The sequence below is a fragment of the Pimephales promelas genome, chromosome 11, assembly GCF_988280905.1.
Source record: "Pimephales promelas chromosome 11, fPimPro1.hap1.1, whole genome shotgun sequence".
NCBI classification, from domain to species: Eukaryota; Metazoa; Chordata; class Actinopteri; order Cypriniformes; family Leuciscidae; genus Pimephales; species Pimephales promelas.
Window position 1 is genome coordinate 5,422,308 of NC_142779.1, and position 21,791 is coordinate 5,444,098.

Sequence of the window (21,791 nt, forward strand, 5' to 3'; positions counted from 1 at the left end):
ACAACACAAAGTGCTTTAAATGTCTAAAAATGTATTAAATAAACACACAACTCAGTATACAACAATGACCAGTGCCTCAAAAATTCTGAATCTATGTCTAGATAGCAGGGCAATGTTTATGCACTTTGATGAAAGTATTTGCATGTTTTCTTCGGAACAGACTATGGAGTCACCCTTATCTCATGGTATCATAGTGAACTGGTGTAGCAAGTATGAATTTCATTTGCATAACCTGATGGTGTGTGCAGGGTACTGATGTGTGTCTGTATGCCATCAATAGGCATCAAAACTGATACCACTGTCTCCCCACAAAAATCACTCAAGCAGTTCTCTCAAGAACGAAAGCCAAAATCTGGTCAGAATATAATCTCAAAATCCAGTCATCCAAACTCTGTATAAAACCAATTTATTATCACTGAAAACAAAAACTTCCAGAAATATACTAATATAATATTTAATTTAAATTATAATTATATTTAAATTAATATTTACCACATAATACCAAACGTAAACTTTAAATTATAATTGGTTTAATTAGCTACTATAATTCAATGAATTTAAAAAGTGTAGTATAACTTGTATGTAGTAGCCTAGTGGGAGGAGTGATTTGGAGGGAGGGGGAGACAGCAGAGTGAAGGACATATTCTCGTTTCTATGGTTCACTTCTGATAAATAACTTACTGTAAGAGCCTACAGGTCCACAACACACAGGAATAAGAGAAAGAATATACAAGTTTTCTGTCATCACGGCGGGGAAAATTGTAGAGGACTTTGGACATAAATTGAAGACAGGACTGATGGATGTATTTTGGGCTCTCTTGCTCTGCGTTCATTTTCTAACTGCAGTTCAAGGTAAATCTACTATATTTCTGTACTTGAGAACGCGTCAATAGCTGCCTTTTTATTTAAAATAGCTTTCCTGATTGTATGTGCGTCAAAGTGAAGGGTTTCGCTGTTCAGTCGGGTTTTGGAGTTTTTTGTTTTGTTTTATTAGGGTTTTAACATCGTGGTTCAAGTTTTAAAACGCGTCTCGAGACCTCTTTTAATCGCGTGCTGCATTTGCCACGGGTCTGACATTTGTTTACTTGTAAACGTCTGATCGGGCGTGTGTCAACTTGTTTCAAAACGGGAAAAAAACCTGTTCTTTCTCTCATTTTTGCCCCGAATTCGAAGCTTACCGTCTACAAAAAAGTCTGTCATCTGTCATACAGTTTGTGATTGATTGTGTACTTTCCTACGTAGGCTTTGCAACACGCAACTTACTGTCATTTACTTCAGTTGCTCCCTTTAATTTTCTATTGTGGTTTGGAGCCGTATCATTTTGGTTATACCTTACGTAAATAGATGAAATCTTACCGAAAAGAAAACTTTTGTCGCTGACGCTCTCTCGTGCGTCGAGTAACAAGCGAATTAACGTTACTGTTGCAGTGACTCAATTGTTTCATGAAATTACTTTCATTTGAAGTTTATTTAACAAAATTAGCTGATTGGCTAAAACTAGGCTGTTAGTGGGCGTTAGACGTGTAGCAAATCCTACAATGGTGAAGACTTGGCTTGTATTAATTTAGTTTAAAGGGCAGTCAATTATAGGCTACGTAATATTCATGAGCTACGTTAGTTTGGTCATCATTTAGTAACGCGAAACCAGCGTTTTCATCGTCTATTAAATGCATTTAGACATTATTATTGTATGATAATCATACTAAACAGAACAAACATTTTATAATGATTTTAGTTTAGAAAGTGTTAAAAAAATGTTTTAGTTATGGTGTACTAATCATTATAATAGCCTATGTCATCAGTTTGATGAAACCACATCACATATTATGTATGATTTGTATAATAGTCTATTTGTATCAACTGATTACCTTAGCTTTAGTTTGCAGATGAATTCAATAATCCATAGACTATGGCTGGTTCATCATTTAGATAATATTGATTTTTTTTGCCAATTTTAGAGTTGTTGGTCTAAAGGTAGACAGTGTGAGGTGTAGATGTAGGAAGTGGCAGGGTTTGTGAGGCTTGTTCGCAGGGGGGAAGCTATTATTAAGTATCCGTCAGGTCAGATTTCCATACCAGGGGGTATTGATTCAATGCCCAACCATCCCTACACCCTGATCACAGTGATGAGGTGATCTTTCTCAAAAAAGCCTGATGGGTTCATCTTAACCAGGCCTGAAAAAAAAAAAAAAGATCTGAAAAGATCACAAAAGGAATGAGACAGGGAGACTGTGGAAACTGCACTGGTTTGTAAGTCCCTATGAGAGGCTACATCCACACTGCTTCTCTGTAAGAATATGAAGGGGACAAAATGATCAACTGAGAACTAAGAGACAAATAACGCAAGGGAGGAAGAATGATGCATTGATGAGCATTCGTGGTGCTTGCTGAAGGAAACATCCCCTATTGTTTATTGTTCATAACTCTTAAGACCTTTGTAGACCATATGGTGCCTTTTTCCAACCTGCCCCCATGATTTCAAGAAGATTGATTCCACCAAATATCATTGATTTTGCTTCTGGAAATAGTCCAATACTCCAAAACAATGTTTTTAATGTATGAAGCTGAGGAGTTTCTGTAATGCTGGGCGGATTCTGATCTGCAGGAGGTTTCAGGTGAAATGGGGCAGTCCCTCACAGTCATGCTCTCTGCAGATGGGAGGGGGGTTCTTAGACCCCCATGGCTTTCATTAACACCTTGTAATGAGGCTCTTGCATAAACAGCAATAGCGAGAAATGTAGGTGGGGGCTGTAAAGGGGCTCTGCCGTTATTTACGGAACATTCACAAAAACACAAAAATTGTCCATGAAAGACAAAATTAGATATGAAGGCAGAATCCCTGAGCTGCGCTTTTCCATATAATACACACATAATGTCAAGCTTCAAAAAGGACAAAAAGCAGTATAAAGTCCACTATATTCTAGGATTTCCAAAGTCATATGATAGTTTTGTGTGAGTTAGTCCAATACTGATAATCTTCCCCTTCATCAACGCTCTCAAATTTCATTTGCATTCGTGTTCAATTCCAAAAGTGTCTTGAGAACATCAAACTTGGTTAAATGCATCTCACTTATTATGTGAGTCGTGACTGACTGTTTTAAGAGGTGTTATGATAAGTGAATGATCTATTATATTTTAATTTTGTAACTTTTTGGTGTCATTTATGATCTTGGTATAAATAGCATTTATTTGTAATAAAAACAAACTAAATCTCTCTTTAAAGAGGTTTCTTTAAGTAACAATCATAGATATTCCTTCTCCATACTGTAAAATGATGGGTGGTGGTGCATGTCAGCGGCATGTAAATGTGAACATTCTTCATATATCAGTAACTAGGAGCAGGATGGACGCTGATGTCCATGTAAATTCAGTGGCACAGATGCTTTTGTGTTGACGTCACAGATAAACACATTTGCAGACAGATGTCCTCAGGCAGGCGACATTTCATTATTAGTTTTCTGTCTCTGGCAGATGTGTCTGAGTTCTGGGCTCAATTCAAGTTATGGTCAGTGACCATTTCCAATCATTATTGCTTAAGTTGTTAGGATTAGGGCCCTTGTTGAACCCTTCTTGAAATGATTAATGGCTTTTTGTGCTTCTAAAGCAACCGTTTAGATTGGCTCGGCCTCCAAAACACTCTCTGACATGCCTCTGATCCGACCACGACCCAGGACTCAGAGACGGCACGTTTACAGAGTACTATTTCATCCAGTCACAACAAAGACGTGTGGAACCGCTGGCAGCTGCCATAGCGGATTCCCAGCACAGGGTCTCACGGGGTAGGAAATTAAGCCCTGAACCGGATAATTACGAGCGCTGATTGGGAATATGAGGACGGATGAGGTTTATAGGGAATACGGGGGTTGAACTGTATTGTGTCTTTGAGAGACAGGAACGGACACGCCGCCCTGAGCTACACTTTATCACACAGACGCCGTTTCCTATTGCTTTTCCTGACTCTCATTCACACACACACTCATAGCTATGTACATTTAAGACACTCAGGGCATAAAGAAGCATTTGCACAGACTGCACATTAAGGTCAACTACACAGAGGGTGGCACATAATGACTGACAGCCATGCATTCAAGCAGTCAATATCTGGGACAGTCACATAAATAAAGGAAATATTTGTCCATTCATGAGCAATCTGTATTTTTCCCCGTTTCCTTTGCCTTGTCGATACACATTCAGCTCTGGTTCATAGGGTTTGTGTGTGCATTTAGGATGTAGGTCTGTTTGGTCTATTACAGGATAGGAAACAATGCACTCAGTGTGTCACCCTTTTATTCTACAACACACACACACACACAGTAAAACTTGAGTAGAGAACATCGCATTGATAGAAGAAACAATAGCAGTCTAAAATGACACCTGTTGTTTGTTCACTAATGTGGTGGAAATGCATTTCTTCCACAGAGCACTTCTAGGTTTCACAAAGCTTGTTTTTCTTTTTTCATAAAATAGTGTTGTAGTCGTTTATTATACGCAAGCAACATTTAAACGTATTAATGTGTCTGGAGGAACAAAATTTAGACTTTTTGAAAGGCACAGTTTTCTAGAAAATCATTTGCTGTCGAATAAAAATAAAAATAAATGAATAAAATAATGGACTATAAATTTGTGAATAAAATAATAAAAAATTGGTTGATTTGAAATGATAGAAATCATTTTGTGGCTTAAAGGAGCTCTATGCAAGACATTTATTTCAATTAATCATACATTTTCCCTAATATGTCACTAGACATTAAGAAATCATGTTCATTTCAAATACTTATATCACTGACAACAGTAAGTCCGGCCATTTAAAAAGTGAAGTCGCAGCCCTTGACTGATGTTGATGTTGTCAAGTTGTGTTTTGTTCTGATGCGTCACCGATCTACCAATCACAGACTCAGTGTTCCGGCATTCGGGTTGCCAGCTCTTCTCTAATTACCACAGCTGCAGACACAAACGTGTCGTAATCGGATGAAAAAAAATCTAACATTGCGAAACCCCCAAAAAACTTGATATGAATCCGAAATACTTTGTTACAAAGTCTGAAATAAAAAAATAACAGAAAAAACTCACTGTGTAGGACTCGTCACCTGCCATTGGAAGCTTCTTGTAGCAGCCTACGTTTCTGCTGGAACCTGCAGCATATCTGGCAACCTCAAGTCATTGGGGAAGGGGGGGATACACCCTAATTTGAAAGTGATTGCAGTACCAGTTTTGGCCACAGCTCCTTTAAAATTGGACACCGAGTAAAAGACTAAAGCCACAAAGTCACAACTGTAGTAAACAAACTCTGCACAAGTGGTCAGCTGGTACACACTCTAAAAGGAAATAACCAGTTGAGCTCAAGAAATCCATGATGTCAAATACAGATATCTCTGCCTTTGCAGACATCTAATAAATAAATAGGTTGGCATTTAAAATTGTCACATTCAAAATGTAAAATTCAGATTTGTATGTGTACGCATGTATTTTCATTTTTCGGGGGAATTAACTTACAAAAAGCTTTACAATTACAGTCTACTAATATAGGCTATATATATATCCAAAAGTTTGCACATGTTTGATATTAAATATAATTGTTTGATTTAAATATAAAAAAATCCCCATCTTCTCCTCCTTGTCTCTCCAGCGAGCGGTGAGCACCCCTCTCTAAGTGTTTCTGTGCCCCATCGGACCTACGAGTGTCCCGAAGGGGCCAATGTCACCCTGACGTGCGTTCAGTCCGGATCCAAGGCTGCCTCGGAGGACAAGCTGTGGAACACCTGGCTCTTCACGCCTCACTCAAAGGAGCGCTGCCACAAGAAATTTCACCCGCGTGGGTCCGGTCACACCAACCGCTCTGTGGGAGTGAGTTACATCAGCGGTGAGAAGTCCTTCTCCGTCTTCTTGCAGACCGTCAAGCACGAGGACCAGGGCAAATACTGCTGCCTGCTTTTGGACTTTCACGGCAAGCACAAGGTCGAGCAGGAGGCCCACGAGTTCATCTACCTGACTGTGGTGCCAAGTAAGTGAGCCAGGAGAGAGGTCAGGTGGGACATTCATGTATCCACTTCATTCTTGAGTGATCTTAATGTCGCATGTTTCCACAGCAAATGCAAATACTCTCAACAGCAGTCTGAAGTGTTTGGAGTGGTCTCACGTTCCCCCAGATGGTACGTTCAACAACACAGAGGCTCTAAAAACTATTAGGACACACAAGTCACACTTAAAATGTAAATCAAACCCCAAGATGGCATCAGCAAACAAATGACGCAACAGATTTTCTCAGAACTAGCTTCTATTTTTGCTAAATGAAAGTTCCACTGAAGGTCACAGGTATAGTTTTGAGAAGTATAATTAGCCTATTTTACAAATATCTGCGTACCCAAATACCCAAACTCTATTTCAGTGCCTCGTAAAACTAGACTGTGAGTGGTTAGGGAATAAGACGCAAGTTTTGTGCTGAAACATGGTGTACAAAATGGGGTCGCTGTTTAGTAAAGTCACCCTTAAATCTATTGTTTCATTCTCTGAACATTTATTTTTGTGAGTGAATGCAGCAATATCGCGAACGTAACTGGACAACTTTAAAGGCGATTCTCTCAATGTTTCGATTTTTGGGCACCCTCAGATTCCAGATGTTATAGCCAAATATTGTCCTATTCTAACAAACCAAGCATCAATGGAAAGCCCATGTGACTGGTTTTGTGGGTCACATATTATGCAAACTGGCATTCGCAGATTTTTAAGTGTGGCTTCAAGTGTCTCGAGTACTTTTTGGGCTGATTCACTACAGATTTCTTTTCTCTTTTTCCACCAATAACGTCTCTCTGTCTCTCTTTTTCAGACTCAGTGGCTGAAGGTCTGGCTATCGCAGCCTGTGTAGCTTTCATTCTGTGCCTCCCGCTCATACTGATGCTAGTTTACAGACAGAGACAAACAGTAGAGCGACACAGACGTGAGTACACACACACACGCGCACGTAGACTTAGTCATGTTTAGCTCACACACTTACTCTGACCTATATTGAGTGTGAGAGAGCGCTGCACATTCTGCGGATGGCAGTACAGTAGCTGCACTAATTGTTTTAAAGAGACTGCATTTCCTTTCTCGCTATGAACCATTTCCTGTTCCTGTTTTTCCCAGGTTCACATGAGCTGGTGCGAATGGACAGGTGAGTTTCCACAGTGACCAAACAATTCAAGATATATTTTGCTGAATCTGGCAAAACCATGTCCAAATTGCATTTCAATATAAGATCATCTTTCTATAGCAACATTATTTTTTTTGATAATAAAGTGGTATAATAATTTTAATAATGGACCTATTACAGAAATGCGTAGCCCTCAAACCGTATTAACTTTATAGCCCTTAATCCTGTAATTGTGGACAAATGTGGGTACAGAGGACTCAGATGTGATCCTAATTTTTATTTATTATAAATGTTATATCACTGTCTTCGATAAAGTTTTGTCTATCCATTTATGGTGTTTTTATGTATTTTGGGGGGTATTTTTGAATTTATTTACTTCAAAAAGTACCATATTTTCTATGTAAATTATGCTTATTTTTAGGGCCCAAGCCCTGAAAGGGCGAAGGCCCTATTGTTTTCCTTGCGATTATTTTTCTTCTCTATTATTATTATAATAATTATTATTTTACTACCTTTTGGGCACTTTTGGGGCCCTTAACGTGCTCGAAAACTCTTGAAACTTTGCACACGGGTCAGAACCCGCGGCCATCAGAGCCGGGCTGAAGCTGGTACCTGGGCGTGGCAGGGGGGCTCGTCAGCGCCCCCTGGAACGGGGTCCGAACACTCGGTCCATAACTCAAACACGCTTGCATGTAATAATATGAAACTCGGTACACATGTTGATCTCATCGTTTCATCTATACCTCGCGCTCTTACTTTTTACCCCAGCCCAACAGGAAGTCGGCTATTGAGGTTTGTTTGTAAAACGCTCGCAATGGTATTTGAAATACTCCTCCTAGAGCTTTGATCCACATTCGACGAAACTCGGTCAGCGTGAAGTCAAGACATTGAGGATGAAAGTTTGCGAGGGGATTTTTGATATCTCGAACGGTTTGTCCGTGGCGAGGAAACGAAATCATGGCGAGAAACGTGAAACAGGAAGTGTGTTATAACTTCAGCATACATTAACTGATCTTGATGAAACTTCAGCAGTGTGCTCGCTGTAAGAGGACGATCACATGGATGTGACTATTGTGAGTAAAAGTTATAGCGCCACCAACTGGCAGCAGGAAGTGTGTCACTTTCAAAATGCTTTGAAATCACCCTTTTATTTTTACCCGATTTGCTTCAAACTTCATCTGTATAATGTAAACATACGGCAGATGTAGACCTGTGAATGGATTCTTGATATCTTTGAAACTGTTGCCGTGGCGACGCATCAAACTTTGCCCTTCTTTTAGGATGCTTTTAGGATGCTTTTGAGACCCTTAGCATGCTTCAAATTGCATGAAACTCGACAGACACATCACATTTATTAGCCAGTAGACATGTGCAAAGTTGCAGAAACGGGCGTGGTGAGGGCTCAGTAGCGCCACCTTTTGACAAAAGTGGGGTGGTTAGTTTTAACTAGAGTTACAAAAATTGGTATGTATATTGTACTCCTCGAGCCGGACAACTTTCTAATTGACACTTATTAGCTAGGACCCACAGAAACTCAGATATTTTTGTTTGAATATGGCCACTCTGAGCCTTTGGCTGGCTGGCTGGCTGTCTGTGTGTGTGTGTGTGTGCAGGGGGAGGGGGCTTAACCATTTCACTGCTGTGTGTATGACCTGCATAAAGAAAATACATTTCTCAAGCCTGGTATTTTTTAAATAAGTTTTTATTTTTATTTTTTATAAGTAAAGGCATATAACTAGTTTAATTGTAGTGAATTGACAATAGTTTTATATAATTAGTTTATTAATCAGATTAACTTGGTCAATAAACTTGGTCTGAAAATTTGGTCCATAAATCAAACACACTTGCATGTAATAATATGAAACTTGGTACACATATAGATCTCATCGTTTCATATATACTTCACACTCTTACTTTTTACCCCAGCCCAACAGGAAGTTGGCTATTTAGGGTTGTGTTTAAAACACATGCAATGTAATTTAAATTATTGCTCCTAGAGCACTGAACCAAATTCGACGAAACTCGATCAGCGTGAAGTCAAGACATTAAGGATGAAAAAGTGCCACGGGATTTTTGATATCTCGAACGGTTTGGCCGTGGCGAGGAAACGAAATTATGGCGAGAAACATGGAACAGGATGTGTGTTATAACTTCAGCATACATTAACTGATCTTGACGAAACTTCAGCAGTGTTTTCGCTGTAAGAGACCGATCACATGGATGTGACTATTGTGAGTCAAAGTTATAGCGCCACCAACTGGCAGCAGGAAGTGTGTCACTTTCAAAATGCCGTGGCAACGAAACAAACTTTAACATTATTTTTTGATGCTTTTGGGACTCTTAGCTTGCTTGAAATTGCTTGAAACTCAACAGATACATCACATTTATTAGCCAATAGACATGTGCAACTATGGCAAAAGATTAAAGTAATGTCAAAAAAGTAAACACTAAAAGCCTCATATCTTCTAAAAATGTAATTATACATCATTTGTTTCTAAATTAAATTATACAAATATTATAACTTCCCCAATTTTTCCTTTTTTTTCATTTAAGAATTGTGTTTACGTTCAAAAACAGCCAGAATTGTTGTAAAATTCATAAAAAAATAATAATCTGAGTCATACGTAGTGCTATACTGCCCTCTTGTGTTCAATATCAGGTAGGCCTATTGTGTATATTCCCACCGGTTAATCAACGTGTGACTCCGCTGGGACTTGGGAGCTTTTAAATCGCTTACTTAAAACCGAAAGTCAAAATACGGATGTCCGCACAAGACATTAATGGTGTGGAGTAGAGCGAGCATTTTAAATAAATTCCTATTAAGTAGGATTGAACTAAACAGAAAGAATGTTCACTCTGTTCTGCTGGTTCCTCGCTGGTGGATCATATGATTACTTTGTCATAATCTATGACAAAAATGCTATTATAAACCATATTAATAATAGATAATACACATTGCTCTTATTTTTGAAAAATACATTCATGAAAAACAAGATAACAAAAATCATTAAAAAAAATATAGCCATGGCTGCTATAAAGCAACATATAATTGAAAGGCAATTAATAATCTGTCATTACGTCACTGCATTATGATATTACGGCTCCAATACGGTGCAGCACAAAGCACTTATGTGCATCCCGAGCGGAGAATGATGTGCTTGAAGCCACATGAAGTTACAGCGCATTGAGTCCGTATTGAAAAGTTCAAAGCACAAAGGAAATACATATTTATGAACAGTGTATTATACATTATCTATCTATGCAATAGTTTATTGAGCCTTTTCTTTTAAAGGTTTTAAATTTCAGTTACTGTGTGCGTGAAGAACAATTATAGTGCTCTGACTCTAGTGTTGTGATCTAACCGACAGCGTCCGACACCCGGTAGAAAGTAACACGATTAAGTTACAGCAATAAAGTCCAGCAAGAAAAAGTTTCTTCATTCGAAAATATAGACCTTTAGACCTTTATCTTAAAGATCCAGTATAATAGGATTAACATTGAATCATTGAAGATCGTTTCATCATTGACTGTAACCGAATGTGACGTGCTGTTTGAATGCTGAATGGAGAATGACTGACAGGCGCAGAGAGGGAAAAGTTTGTGTTCTTGAATTTAATGACTTAAATATTAATTTCTATATCACATAATAGCTTCAGAACACTAATAATACAGTACACAAAAACTTTATGGTACTTTAGAAAGTTTTTGTGCCTTTGTGCCTAACAGAATAGTATATGCACAATATAGAATTTGAATCAGCCTCGTCAAAGATGGCAGTGTCAGAGCCGATACCGATCCTGAGTATCTAATCGGCGCACTTCTTTTCAACAGTCAAATTGAAATTGAAATTGCTTGAAACTCAACAGATACATCACATTTATTAGCCAGTAGACGTGCAAAGTTTCAGAAACGGGCAATGTGCAAGGACTAAATAGCGCCACCTTTTGACAAAAGTGGGGTTGTTAGTTTTATCTACAGTTACAAAAATCGGTATATACATTGTACTCCTCAAGCCGGACAACTTTCTAATACATAGTCATTAGCTCGGACCAAGAGGAAGTCAGATATTTTGGTTTGAATATGGTGAGCCTCTCTCTGAGCCTACGTCCCTGTATGGCAAGCCCTTTTAACATTTAAAAGCTAAGTTTGCCTGTCCGGAATTAACATTGTAGATATCAACAACGTCTTTCTGTCTATTCGTAATTACATTTTGGATAGTTTGTATTATCATTTAAGACATCTGTAACATAATTGTGACTAGTCGAAATGACAGAGTATGGCAAGCCGTTTTAACATTTAATCATAAAAGGGCCAAAGCCTTCGGCACCGCTACCCGGGTGCCTTTAGGTAACTAAAGGAACCGGGGTTGCGGTGCCACCGGCTTGGGCCCGCCATCGCTGCTCGCAGCTATATTTTATGTTTAATTTTTTTAACTACATTAAAATATCATTCCAATAAGTTCTTAGAGCTAAAACCTAAAGATGAAGTGACTTTGCTGTCACCTGGTGTCTTATTTTGGCTTATTTTAGAATGCTCTAAATTACAGTTTTTCCCATCCATTCATTTCTATGGGTGCCCATTTCTGACCTAAATACAACATTAAGGAGTTTTTTTTTTTCACCCACTTAACATTGTAGAATTGAGTCAAAAAAAAAAATAGTGTGTGTTCAGGAGGCAAACTTAGGAAAAGTAGCCAAGTCTTGTACCGCTCAGGTCAAGGGAAGTATTTTTTAAAAAATAAATCGAAACTATTTTGCCCACATTTGTCCAGAATACGGTTTTAGGGTCAAAATATATTTATGTGTACAATTCGTATTATTCTCAATGGTGATTCTCGTTACTGTATCTATAAATAAGCATAAAGGCAGTATAGCAAATGCTACAAGTGTAATTTACTATTATGAGTGATTATTTTTGTAATGACAATTTGGGGGAAAATAAGCCTAACTGTCAGGAAAATAATTTCACAATGCAAAAAAAAAAAATGAAATATGTATAATTTTTATATATTAATATGCAAAATATGATTTCTTATTAGTAAAGATTTTTTTGTGATTGTGAGGAAACACAGTGTTCAGACATGTTCTTGGCAGGTCCCTTGAGATTTAAATGAATACAAATATTTTCATTAAACCTCTGTCTGTCTATCTCTCTCTAGTGAAGCACAAGCGCATGAGAACCCAGTGTTTTTGGGCGATTCTCCACAACCTAAACCCCGCACTGTATCCCAAATCATGAGGCAGTCATCTGAAACAGGACGCCACCTCCTGTCGGATCCTGGAACTCCACTCTCCCCAAACATCCAAGGGGAACTGTTGTTCTTCCCATCACAGGGTACGACACAAAGACACAAACATGAAACTGTAATCCAATTCCAAAAGCTTGTCACCGTCACACTGGAGACAAGAAACAAGTGGAGCATCACTACACACACATGACCATGGTGCTTAAACATACCCAATCTTAAACAAATTTGCACACACCACACAAACAGAAACTTGAATTTTCATCATCTTGGTAGGCACAACTGTACCCACACGTTTCAATGAAAAATGAACACGCGTGCAAATCTGCACACTACCAGACAAAACACAACTAGAGTCTTGTGTGTGTGTGTAGGCAAACGTTATGAAGTCCAGCTCACTCTCCACACACAGACACACGCCTCCTCTCATTTAACCTTTAACTCAGCGGAATTTACAGAATGTCAATTTCCCCTTTTCTCCCTCATTTCACAACAATCATTTCTGCTTCTCTGATGGCAAGCCGGGTTCTGAGAAACTGAGAACGTGTGTGTGTCTGTGTGTGTGTGTGTGTGTGCATACGTGTCTACTTTCATGTGTGTGTGTTTTTTTTTTCATTATACATGACCTACTGGCACAAACAGACAGTTCTGTATTCCTACACAGTTAATGTGAATGTTAAACAAGTTTACAACCCATTTTACTTCCTTAATGTGACTCAATTCAGTGATAATGATATATAAATTGTGGGACTTAATTTAATCCTTAGGGTTTGGAAAAGTAAGCGAAACATATGCCAGCTGGAAAGGAAAGACGTATTCGAGCAAGATATTGTATTTTGATGAAAAAATTTCTAAAACGTTTGAGATTTTTTTTAAACACGCAGCACAATATTTAGCATAATATTCATGATAAGACCAAAAATGTATATTAAAGGGGTCATGTGATGCTTTTTAATTTAGTGTGTAAACGATCTATTTTAGATTTTAGCATGTTGTATATACGAAGCTCATAGTCTCCCACAAAGGGATTTATTCTAACAGAGAACGTTGCTCCAGACCTGCCTAGAACGCCTCGATCCAAATCCAGATAATACTTCCTCAAACGTCTACGTCACCATGTGAAATATTAGCATAGGCACATGCAGAGAAAAAAGATGAGGCGTCAGTGAATTGTATTGTTATCATCATGTCGTGGAGACGCAGTGTGTTTGGATACGAAAGCAAATTCGCTTTGTTTGGCCTGAAATAAGAAATCAGAGCATACAACTTATTTATAAAGCTGTTCCCAAAAGTTTGCATGTTCACAGTGTATTTAAAGGAGTAATTCACTTTAAAAAAAAAAAAAAAACTTTTGCTGATAATTTACTCACCCCCATGTCATCCAATATGTCCATGTCTTTCTTTCTTCAGTCGAAAAGAAATGAAGGTTTTTGATGAAAACATTCCAGGATTGTTCTCCATATAATGGACTTCAATGGGAACCAAACGGTTCAAGGTCCAAAAGACAGTTTCAGTGCAAATTGTAAACTGTTCAAAGGGCTTTAAACGACTCCAGGCGATGAATAAGGGTCTTATCAAGCGAAACGATCGCTCATTTAAACAATAAATAACAAAGTTTACGTTTTCTAAGCTCAAATGGTCGCCTTGCTCTGTTCTGTGATGCACGTTCGCGACTCTCCTGTTCAAACTCGTTCATCAAAATGAACAAATCTTTTTCCCAGTCATTTGGTTCATTTCATTCGTTGAATCATCCAAATGACACGTAAAAAGATTCGTTCATTTTGATAAACGAGTTCGAACAGGAGAGTCACGAACGTGCATCACAGATCAGAGCAAGGCGACCATTTGAGCTTATAAAACTTAAACTTTGTTATTTTTTTAAATGAGCGATCGTTTTGCTTGATAAAACCCTTATTCATCGCCTGGAATCATTTAAAGCCCTTTAAACAGTTCGCAGTTTGCACTGAAAGTGTCTTTTGGATCTTGAACCGTTTGGTTCCCATTGAAGTCCATTATATGGAGAAAAACGTTGGAATGTGTTCATCAAAAACCTTAATTTCTTTTCGACTGAAGAAAGAATGACATGGACATCTTGGATGACATGGGGGTGAGTCAATTATCAGTAAAAGTTTTTTTAAAAGTGAAAGTTTTGCAAAAACAACGTAAACATACATTTTGGCGGACCTAGACACCTTGCCTAGCATTATAAGCAGAGTTTATGGCCCGTCCTCTAATCCTTTTACTTATCTTTTTCAGATCCCATTCCTGAGTCTCCCAATTTACTGGATTAAAAGGCGTCATGTTCACAGAAACACCTAGTGCTTCTTCCTTCTCTTCCACATCATCATGCCTCTTTCTTCCGGTCTTCTGCAAGGATGATAAGGTCCCCCAAAAAATGATAGCGAGACTCAGCTCTTCGCTATTACGATGGGACCCCTTATCTGATGACGCCTGTGTCTGTCTGCTGACTGTCCTTGAACGGGTTTCCAGAGAAGAAAATTACACAAGTTTGGGCACTAGGGAGAGCACGGTCACAGGGAATTCTTAAGACGAGGATCCAAAGATGTCCTCGACTGCCATTTGAGCTGTTTGCACACTTTTTTGTTCGCCCGTGCCTCGTGTATCAGTCACACCGTGGCATCATTTGCACTTAAATGACTATTTTTCATTCATTCTCTTTTCTCTAATCTGTCTGTTCCTATTCTCGTCTCACATTTCCACTTAATCATTCTGATCATCCGCTCTCTTCTAGAGGTCCGGGATGTGTTTAAACCTCAATCACTCCTGTTTACCCATTCTTGCTCAATACTCAGTGCCAAAGTACTCAGTTATCACTTTACCACTGAAATGGCACCGGTGCTGGTCCCAGATTTGGTGCTCAGCCGGGGAATCTGCAGATCTTAGAAATGGCCGGTTTTAGCCACTTACTTTACGAGCCGAATGACAATGCACATGACCGTTTGTTTCAAAGTTTTAAAACTCATTTTACTTTAGAAACTTTATATATAACGGACCCAGATTGGGACCAGCACTGGCATCGTGTCGGTGGAAAACGGATGTTCTCAGTACACTCACCGTCAGATCTGCTGAGAAACAATGGGCTTTTTAAACCCTTTTATGGTGAGTGTGGTGCTTTTATGACATATGTAGCTTGTAAGATGCATTCTGTCAGAATGAGTGCAGTTTTTTGTGGTAAATGTTGTGCCAGTTAAACACAATGCCACTATCTTTTACATCTCCCACGTCACCTGTGGCTTTAAGGGTCTAAGGGCTCAAAAAATAAGGTTTTCTATCTTTTGTATCGAATTTTTATCTGATGTGTGTGTGTAAGAGAGAGAGAGAGAGAGAGAGAGAGAGAGAGAGAGAGAGAGAGAGTGAGTGTATATTCATTTCCATTAAATAAAAAAGAGCAAAGTAAAGAGCTTCTCAGTAAGCGTTTTCAGGAAGCTCAAGTTCAAGTTCAAATCCACTGCCAAAGAGAGTGCCAAAACCTTGCTTTGTGTACGAATGAAAGATTTGTTGGTGAATGATTGCAAATCCACATTGTAAATATGCGCCAGTTTGTATATTTGAAGTTGCACACCTTATATGTAGCTTTGACAATGCTGTGACATAACTGCTGATTCCATTTGCTTGTATTTCTTTTTATAAAAATACAAATAAATAAAAAAATCCTGGCGAGAGCTGTGAGTCCTTGTGCTGTGTTTATGCTAGAAATAATCTCTTTAATCACACGAGACGGCACACGGTCTACTGACGGGTGGCAAGACCTCTAAACCATTATGGGAAACTTACCCGACTTCTACTAAAACAAATAGCAGAATCTGTTCAAACAAGAGCATCATTTCTCTCTTTAATTGGAATCATCTGAAAGACAACATATCCCTAAAAACTAGTTTCAATCTGCTGCTTTTGACCAAGTTGATCCAGACACCAGAGGACCAAAAGTCACACTTGCTGAAACCCAGACCGCTATGAGGTTCACAACAGGAATCAACGAGCTCTTAAGAGTGCAACTTCCTGTTTCAAAAATAAGGCAGGTTGTGGTTTCCTGTTTTTGCTGTTTGGTTGTTCAGACTGGCTTTTAAAAAAGCAAGCGTAGTATCTTATGTTTAGAAAGTTGAAAAAAAGAAAAAATCTGTTTACAAGCAATGATGTCCTGTTGTAAGGGTGGGGTTCATCCATTGGGATCTGACTGGATCATAAAATGTAGGTTATCGTACTATTTTTCCCCACCCATGTGGCTTTGGTAATGTCAGGAAAAAAAGAAGAGTCATTTAGAGATGGAGATTATTTTGATGAAAGATTACAAAGAAAAACAGGCAGCTAACGCACACACACACACACACTTACTGATAAAGGTGGCGTGCCATCATCTTCCACAGTCACGGTGAGTGTGTACTGCTGCTGTTTTTCTCTGTCAGGAGGTGACGGTCGGGTCACTATCTCTCCCGTCATACGGTCTATTCTGAAGGTCAGGTCCTGGTTCCCACCGGTGATGTAGTACGACAGCATGGCGTTGGGTCCGATGTCACGATCCGTCGCTACGACACGCAGGACCGCTGTACCACCCCCTACATTCTAAAACAACACACATATATATGTTGGTTTATATATATATATATATATTCACATATAAACAAAATAGATTACAATGACAGAGTCATTACATTTCTTTCTTTTACCATCTTTCATGCAAACATTTGGATAATTAACACCCAGAATCCTCTGAGGAGCATCACAGGTTTGAGGTGCTGTGACATCACTGACCTCATTGACGCTGACGTTGTATCCACGAGGGCTCTGCATCACTGGAGGGTTATCGTTTACATCCATAATATTCACAGTGAGCGACACATCTGTGAACCTCGGAGGGGAGCCATTATCCGTCGCCCGCACCTGATCCAAACACACACGGGTATCCATGTGAACGTCAGCAAACAGACACACATATCCCACAGAACGCATTATGCAAAACATACTATATTTAACTGTACAAGGAAACATGTAAAAAGTCACGCAACACTCTGACACCGTCCGGCTTGTCTGAAGGTGTTATTACTCGGTATTCGGCAGACGTGACTTATTGAAAGATGTCTCTTATGCTCAGAAAGGCTTTTTTGTTTATTTGATAAAAATACAGAAGAAACTGTTATTAAAATGTTAAATAATTGTGTCCTATTTAAATGTAATTTTATTGCATTGTGAAGGCAAAGATTAAATTTCAGCATTATTATGTCAGTTCTAATGCTGATTTGCTGCTCAAGAAACATTTATTATTTATTCATTTATTTATTTTTTTGTACAAACTGCTACTTTTTCAGGATTAATCTAGAAAAATCAGATTCAGATTATTTTATTTCATGCCATGTCAGCAGTCAGAGCTATTTTCATGGCAAAAATTCATTTACAAAAATACAAACATCATATAAATACAACAAAAACAAAACAAATATAAACAAGAAGTCATATTATACAATATATTTTTTTTAAATTAACATATGATAAAAAATCCAGAACCTTTTCAGGCATAATCTCATTAAATATGTCTTTCAAAGAAGTAACTTCATAAAAGAGCCTTCTGCTTGCGTTAAGTCCAGGACAATGGAAAGATCAAAACAACAGCATTGATTTAAAATAGAAATCATCTGAAGCACAAAATAAATGTCTTTACTGTCATTTTTGATCAATTTAATGGCAATGCATCCTTGCAGAATAAAAGTATTCATGTCTTTAAAGAAAATCCTACTGACTCCTATTGAAACTTTTGAATGGTAGTCTATATTTCTAATATCACATGCTTTTTAAAACCCGGGAGCATGTGTAAGATATAAAGCGAGATCTATGAAGTCACAACAGTTCGCTAGAGAGCCAAAGCATATGTCCATAATGTCTGTCTCACTTTTAGCAGGTAGCGGTCCACGGCCTCACGGTCCAGACGGGCATTCAAGTAAACCTCTCCATATGTGTTATTGGCTGTGTTGATCTTAAACACGTCCTGCATGTTCCCCGCGATCAAGGTGAAATTGACCTAAAGGAGTGTGATGGAGGCGGGGTTAGGAATGATTGACATCTAATTTCACAGTGTTCTGAGTATGTCCTACTCACCAATCCATTTCTTCCAGCGTCTTTGTCCCGTGCCAACACGACCGCGACTCTCTGGCCAATGGGAGTGTCCTCTGGAATAGCCACCGACAAATCCGAAGTGATGTCAAACTCTGGGCTGTTGTCATTCTCGTCGAGAATGGTGATTGAAACCTTTCAAAAGTACAAAGCAATGGAGCCTGAGATGTTGTTTCTGACAGAATATTAACATTTGTTGCATTAAAACTGATTCGAGGACAAAAATCACCCATTTACCTTCTACAAATGTGCATCAAGAACGGAATCAGGAAAGAGAAAAGAACAGGTTTAATTAGATAGTACATCAACATTTAACATCACTATCAACTCAAGCTTCTGGATACAATCCTGTTTACAGACATGCATTTAAAATGGACTTTAACAAACATGGCCGTATTGTGACCTTGACCTACAGTGAGGTCATTAGTGAGCTTTTTACCACAGTGGAGTCTCTCTTGGGTCCTCCATCATCGGCCACAACCGTGAGAGTGTATGAATCCCCCTGTTCTCTGTCCAACTGTCCCGTCACAGTAATACGGCCCTGTAGAGCACACACAATGCAAGTAAAGAAATGAACTAAATCTTTTCAGGACTGAATTATATAAGAACAATTTTGACCAAAGTGAGTCAGTCCAGTCAGAAAGGTTTTGACCACTCGATCTATTCATTTTTGCTGTGACAAGCTGGTAAAGGAAACCCATTCTAACTCGTGATGTCATTTTTCCCTACGGTCTAGCTTGATATTTTTTTTTTTTGTTCACCCTGCAAGAAAATGCCCTACTGACCAATAAGATTTAAAATTTAGCGACATTTTCTGCACTGATTTTGGTGGGACAAATCTGAATTGGAGGGATATAAGAAAATCCATGTGTTAATAATCAGACTTGAGACTATTACACTTGTATTGTTAGCTGAGGTTATAATCAAATGAGCCAAAAAATGTATTTTAAACACACAAGGGGAAGAAAATAAGGACATTTCACACCTAAAGAGGCTGTAAAAAGAAGTTAATTCCCATGCATGTAGAAGTTTACGTTTTTCCCTACTGTCTAGCTTGATTTTTTTTTTGTTCATCTTGCAAGAAAATTTTACCGACCAATAAGATTTTAGCTTCAGGGTCATGTGTCCAGATTCAGCATTCCATAAAGACATTGAATGTTTTAATTTCATTGCTCAATTCTAGGTGAAAAAAAAAAAAAGTGATTTTCCACATTTTCTGCACCGATTTTGAGGAAAACATTATTTGGAAGGATTTAAGCACAACGAATGTGTTAAAAGGATCTGAAAGTACTAAATTTTTATTGCTAGCTTTGCTAAAAAGAAAACAGCTGAAGCTGCATGATGTATGGTGAGTCATTTGCATGAGTCAAACATTGACCTGCTGACTAGTCAATTAGTTAAAACGAGCAGTTGTTTGAGCCTTATCACATCAAGTGTTATTCTTTTTGAGTAACATCACTCTCAGTAGTGAAACTCTACTCGGTTATATGGAGTAGGGTTGCCAACCTTTCCGTATAATACGGAATCGTTCCGTATTTGTCACATAAAAGTCTTGTTCCGTATTGAACTGATACGGAACGCACTTTGTTCCGTATTTTTGAGAATCAGTTCAGTGCAAATCCATGACAGACACATCTTCTAATATATCTCAGACAGACTGTGAATGAAGACCTCACCAGTTGAGCCACTCCAGTCGTGATCGACTAGTTTTACCGCAAATTAGTTAAAATATCCTCTAATCTAGAGCGATCTTGCCTGCAAGCTTGAGCTTCTAACAGCACGGTCGCAAAACCAGGACTGGAGTCAGAGCACATTCCTCTCTGCACTCTTAGCGTTCTGTTATCACTCCGATTTCGTCCACTACGGGTTTTCCAGTCTCACTCACAGGAAAAACTGTTCCACGTTCAACCGATTTTAAAAGATAATCTTATGTTTTACTGACTGCTTCCCCGCAAGATTTATTTTTTTTTTTTTACATTTTAAGGTTAAATGCATCAGATCAGGTCAAAATTAAGAGCTTCAACCCATGAACTGCTCGTTAAACAAAGATAAAGCATTGATTTATTTTGTACTAGGACAATAAAGGGGGCTCAAACATCTTTTTAGTTGTGAGAGTCTCATACATTACATTATCAATGGTATTTTCAGATGCCAAACAATTATTATAATAATGTAATAATGATTTATGTAATTGTTCCTATGACGTAAAATCCATATAGCCTATATAGGCTACTATATAAATGAAAATGAATATTTCAAAAGTATATTTTAATCAACATTACACTATAATATAGGAAAATTAAAATACTTTTGTCCTATTTCTACACTTACAAGAAATAAACCCTTGAGCTTTTATTTAGGAGAAAACAGATAGCCATGCTGATCGGTTGATTAATTCAACTAAAAAATAAATAAATTATAAACTAAATAAATCCATGGTTGATTGTTGGCAAAATGATCATGATAGCCTTCGTGATACCCCCCCCCCCCACCCCCCGTTCCTTATTTCGAAATCAGTTGGCAACCCTAATATGGAGTTTCCTCACCGTGATGCTGTCGATCTTAAAGAGCGCCAGGGCAGCAGGTGAGGTGTCGGGGTCGAAGCGGTACGTCAGCTGGTTCAGGTTATCAGCCGACTGCGCCTTCACCTGGACCACCTCCGTTCCTGTGGCGATGTTCTCCCTCAGTGATATCTCGTATCCGGCTGATAGAAAGGCTACGGCTTCGTCCAGTTCATTGAGTAAAGTGACGTAAACGGTGCAGTAGCCGCGGTGGAACGGCGCTGACTGATCCGTGGCTGAGACGTTCATTAAATAGCTGGTCTTGGTCTCGTAGTCCAAGTAATCCACTGTGGTCACCAGCCCCGTACTCATATCCACCTCAAACTTACGGTCAGAACCGGAGACCAGAGCGTATGCCACAGCTCCCCCATCCCCTAAAAACAGAGACAGCAAAAAAAAGTTTTTTTTTTATTAAAAGAAATTAATACTTTTTAGCAAGGATGGATTAAATTGATTAAAAATGACTGTAAAAAAACAACAATTATATTGTAACAAAATATTTCTATTTGAAATAAATGCTGTTCTTTTGATCTTTCTATTCATCAAAGAAACCTGAAAAAAGGTTAAGCAAAGACTTCTTTCAATATTGATGATAATAATAAATGTTTCAGCATGATTTCTGTGTGACACTGAAGACTGGAGTAATAATGCTGAAAATTCAGCTTTGCATCACAGGAATAAATTACATTTAATAATACACATTGAAATTGAAAACAGATACTTTAATAATATT

The 21,791-nt window shown here is 38.4% G+C and overlaps 2 protein-coding genes across 2 annotated transcripts in view; one reads left to right on the top strand and one right to left on the bottom strand.

The window, feature by feature from the left end:
- cdh23 (cadherin related 23) overlaps positions 1–21,791 on the bottom strand; it is a 247,724-nt gene that overhangs the window by 27,260 nt on the left and 198,673 nt on the right. Inside the window, exons 31-37 of the mRNA XM_089116802.1 lie at positions 21,044–21,432; positions 18,940–19,038; positions 18,901–18,906; positions 18,483–18,632; positions 18,277–18,405; positions 17,145–17,273; positions 16,728–16,955 (exon numbers count right to left, since the gene is read on the bottom strand). Coding sequence (XP_088972928.1) covers positions 16,728–16,955; positions 17,145–17,273; positions 18,277–18,405; positions 18,483–18,632; positions 18,901–18,906; positions 18,940–19,038; positions 21,044–21,432 — 1,130 coding nt within the window. The remainder of the gene's footprint in view (positions 1–16,727; positions 16,956–17,144; positions 17,274–18,276; positions 18,406–18,482; positions 18,633–18,900; positions 18,907–18,939; positions 19,039–21,043; positions 21,433–21,791) is intronic.
- Positions 645–16,057, top strand: vsir (V-set immunoregulatory receptor). Its single transcript, XM_039653955.2, has 7 exons — positions 645–852; positions 5,627–6,001; positions 6,087–6,149; positions 6,824–6,934; positions 7,123–7,150; positions 12,288–12,463; positions 14,631–16,057. The coding sequence occupies exons 1-7, from the start codon at positions 798–800 to the stop codon at positions 14,663–14,665; spliced, it is 843 nt and encodes a 280-aa protein (XP_039509889.1). The 5' UTR covers positions 645–797; the 3' UTR covers positions 14,666–16,057.

What these genes read in the sequence shown, in the direction of transcription:
- vsir (XM_039653955.2), top strand. Translation starts at nt 798, where the DNA reads ATGGATGTATTTTGGGCTCTCTTGCTCTGCGTTCATTTTCTAACTGCA. An exon ending in AACAGTAGAGCGACACAGAC is followed by an intron (nt 6,935 to 7,122) that starts GTGAGTACACAC and finishes TGTTTTTCCCAG; the next exon opens with GTTCACATGAGCTGGTGCGA. An exon ending in GAGCTGGTGCGAATGGACAG is followed by an intron (nt 7,151 to 12,287) that starts GTGAGTTTCCAC and finishes ATCTCTCTCTAG; the next exon opens with TGAAGCACAAGCGCATGAGA.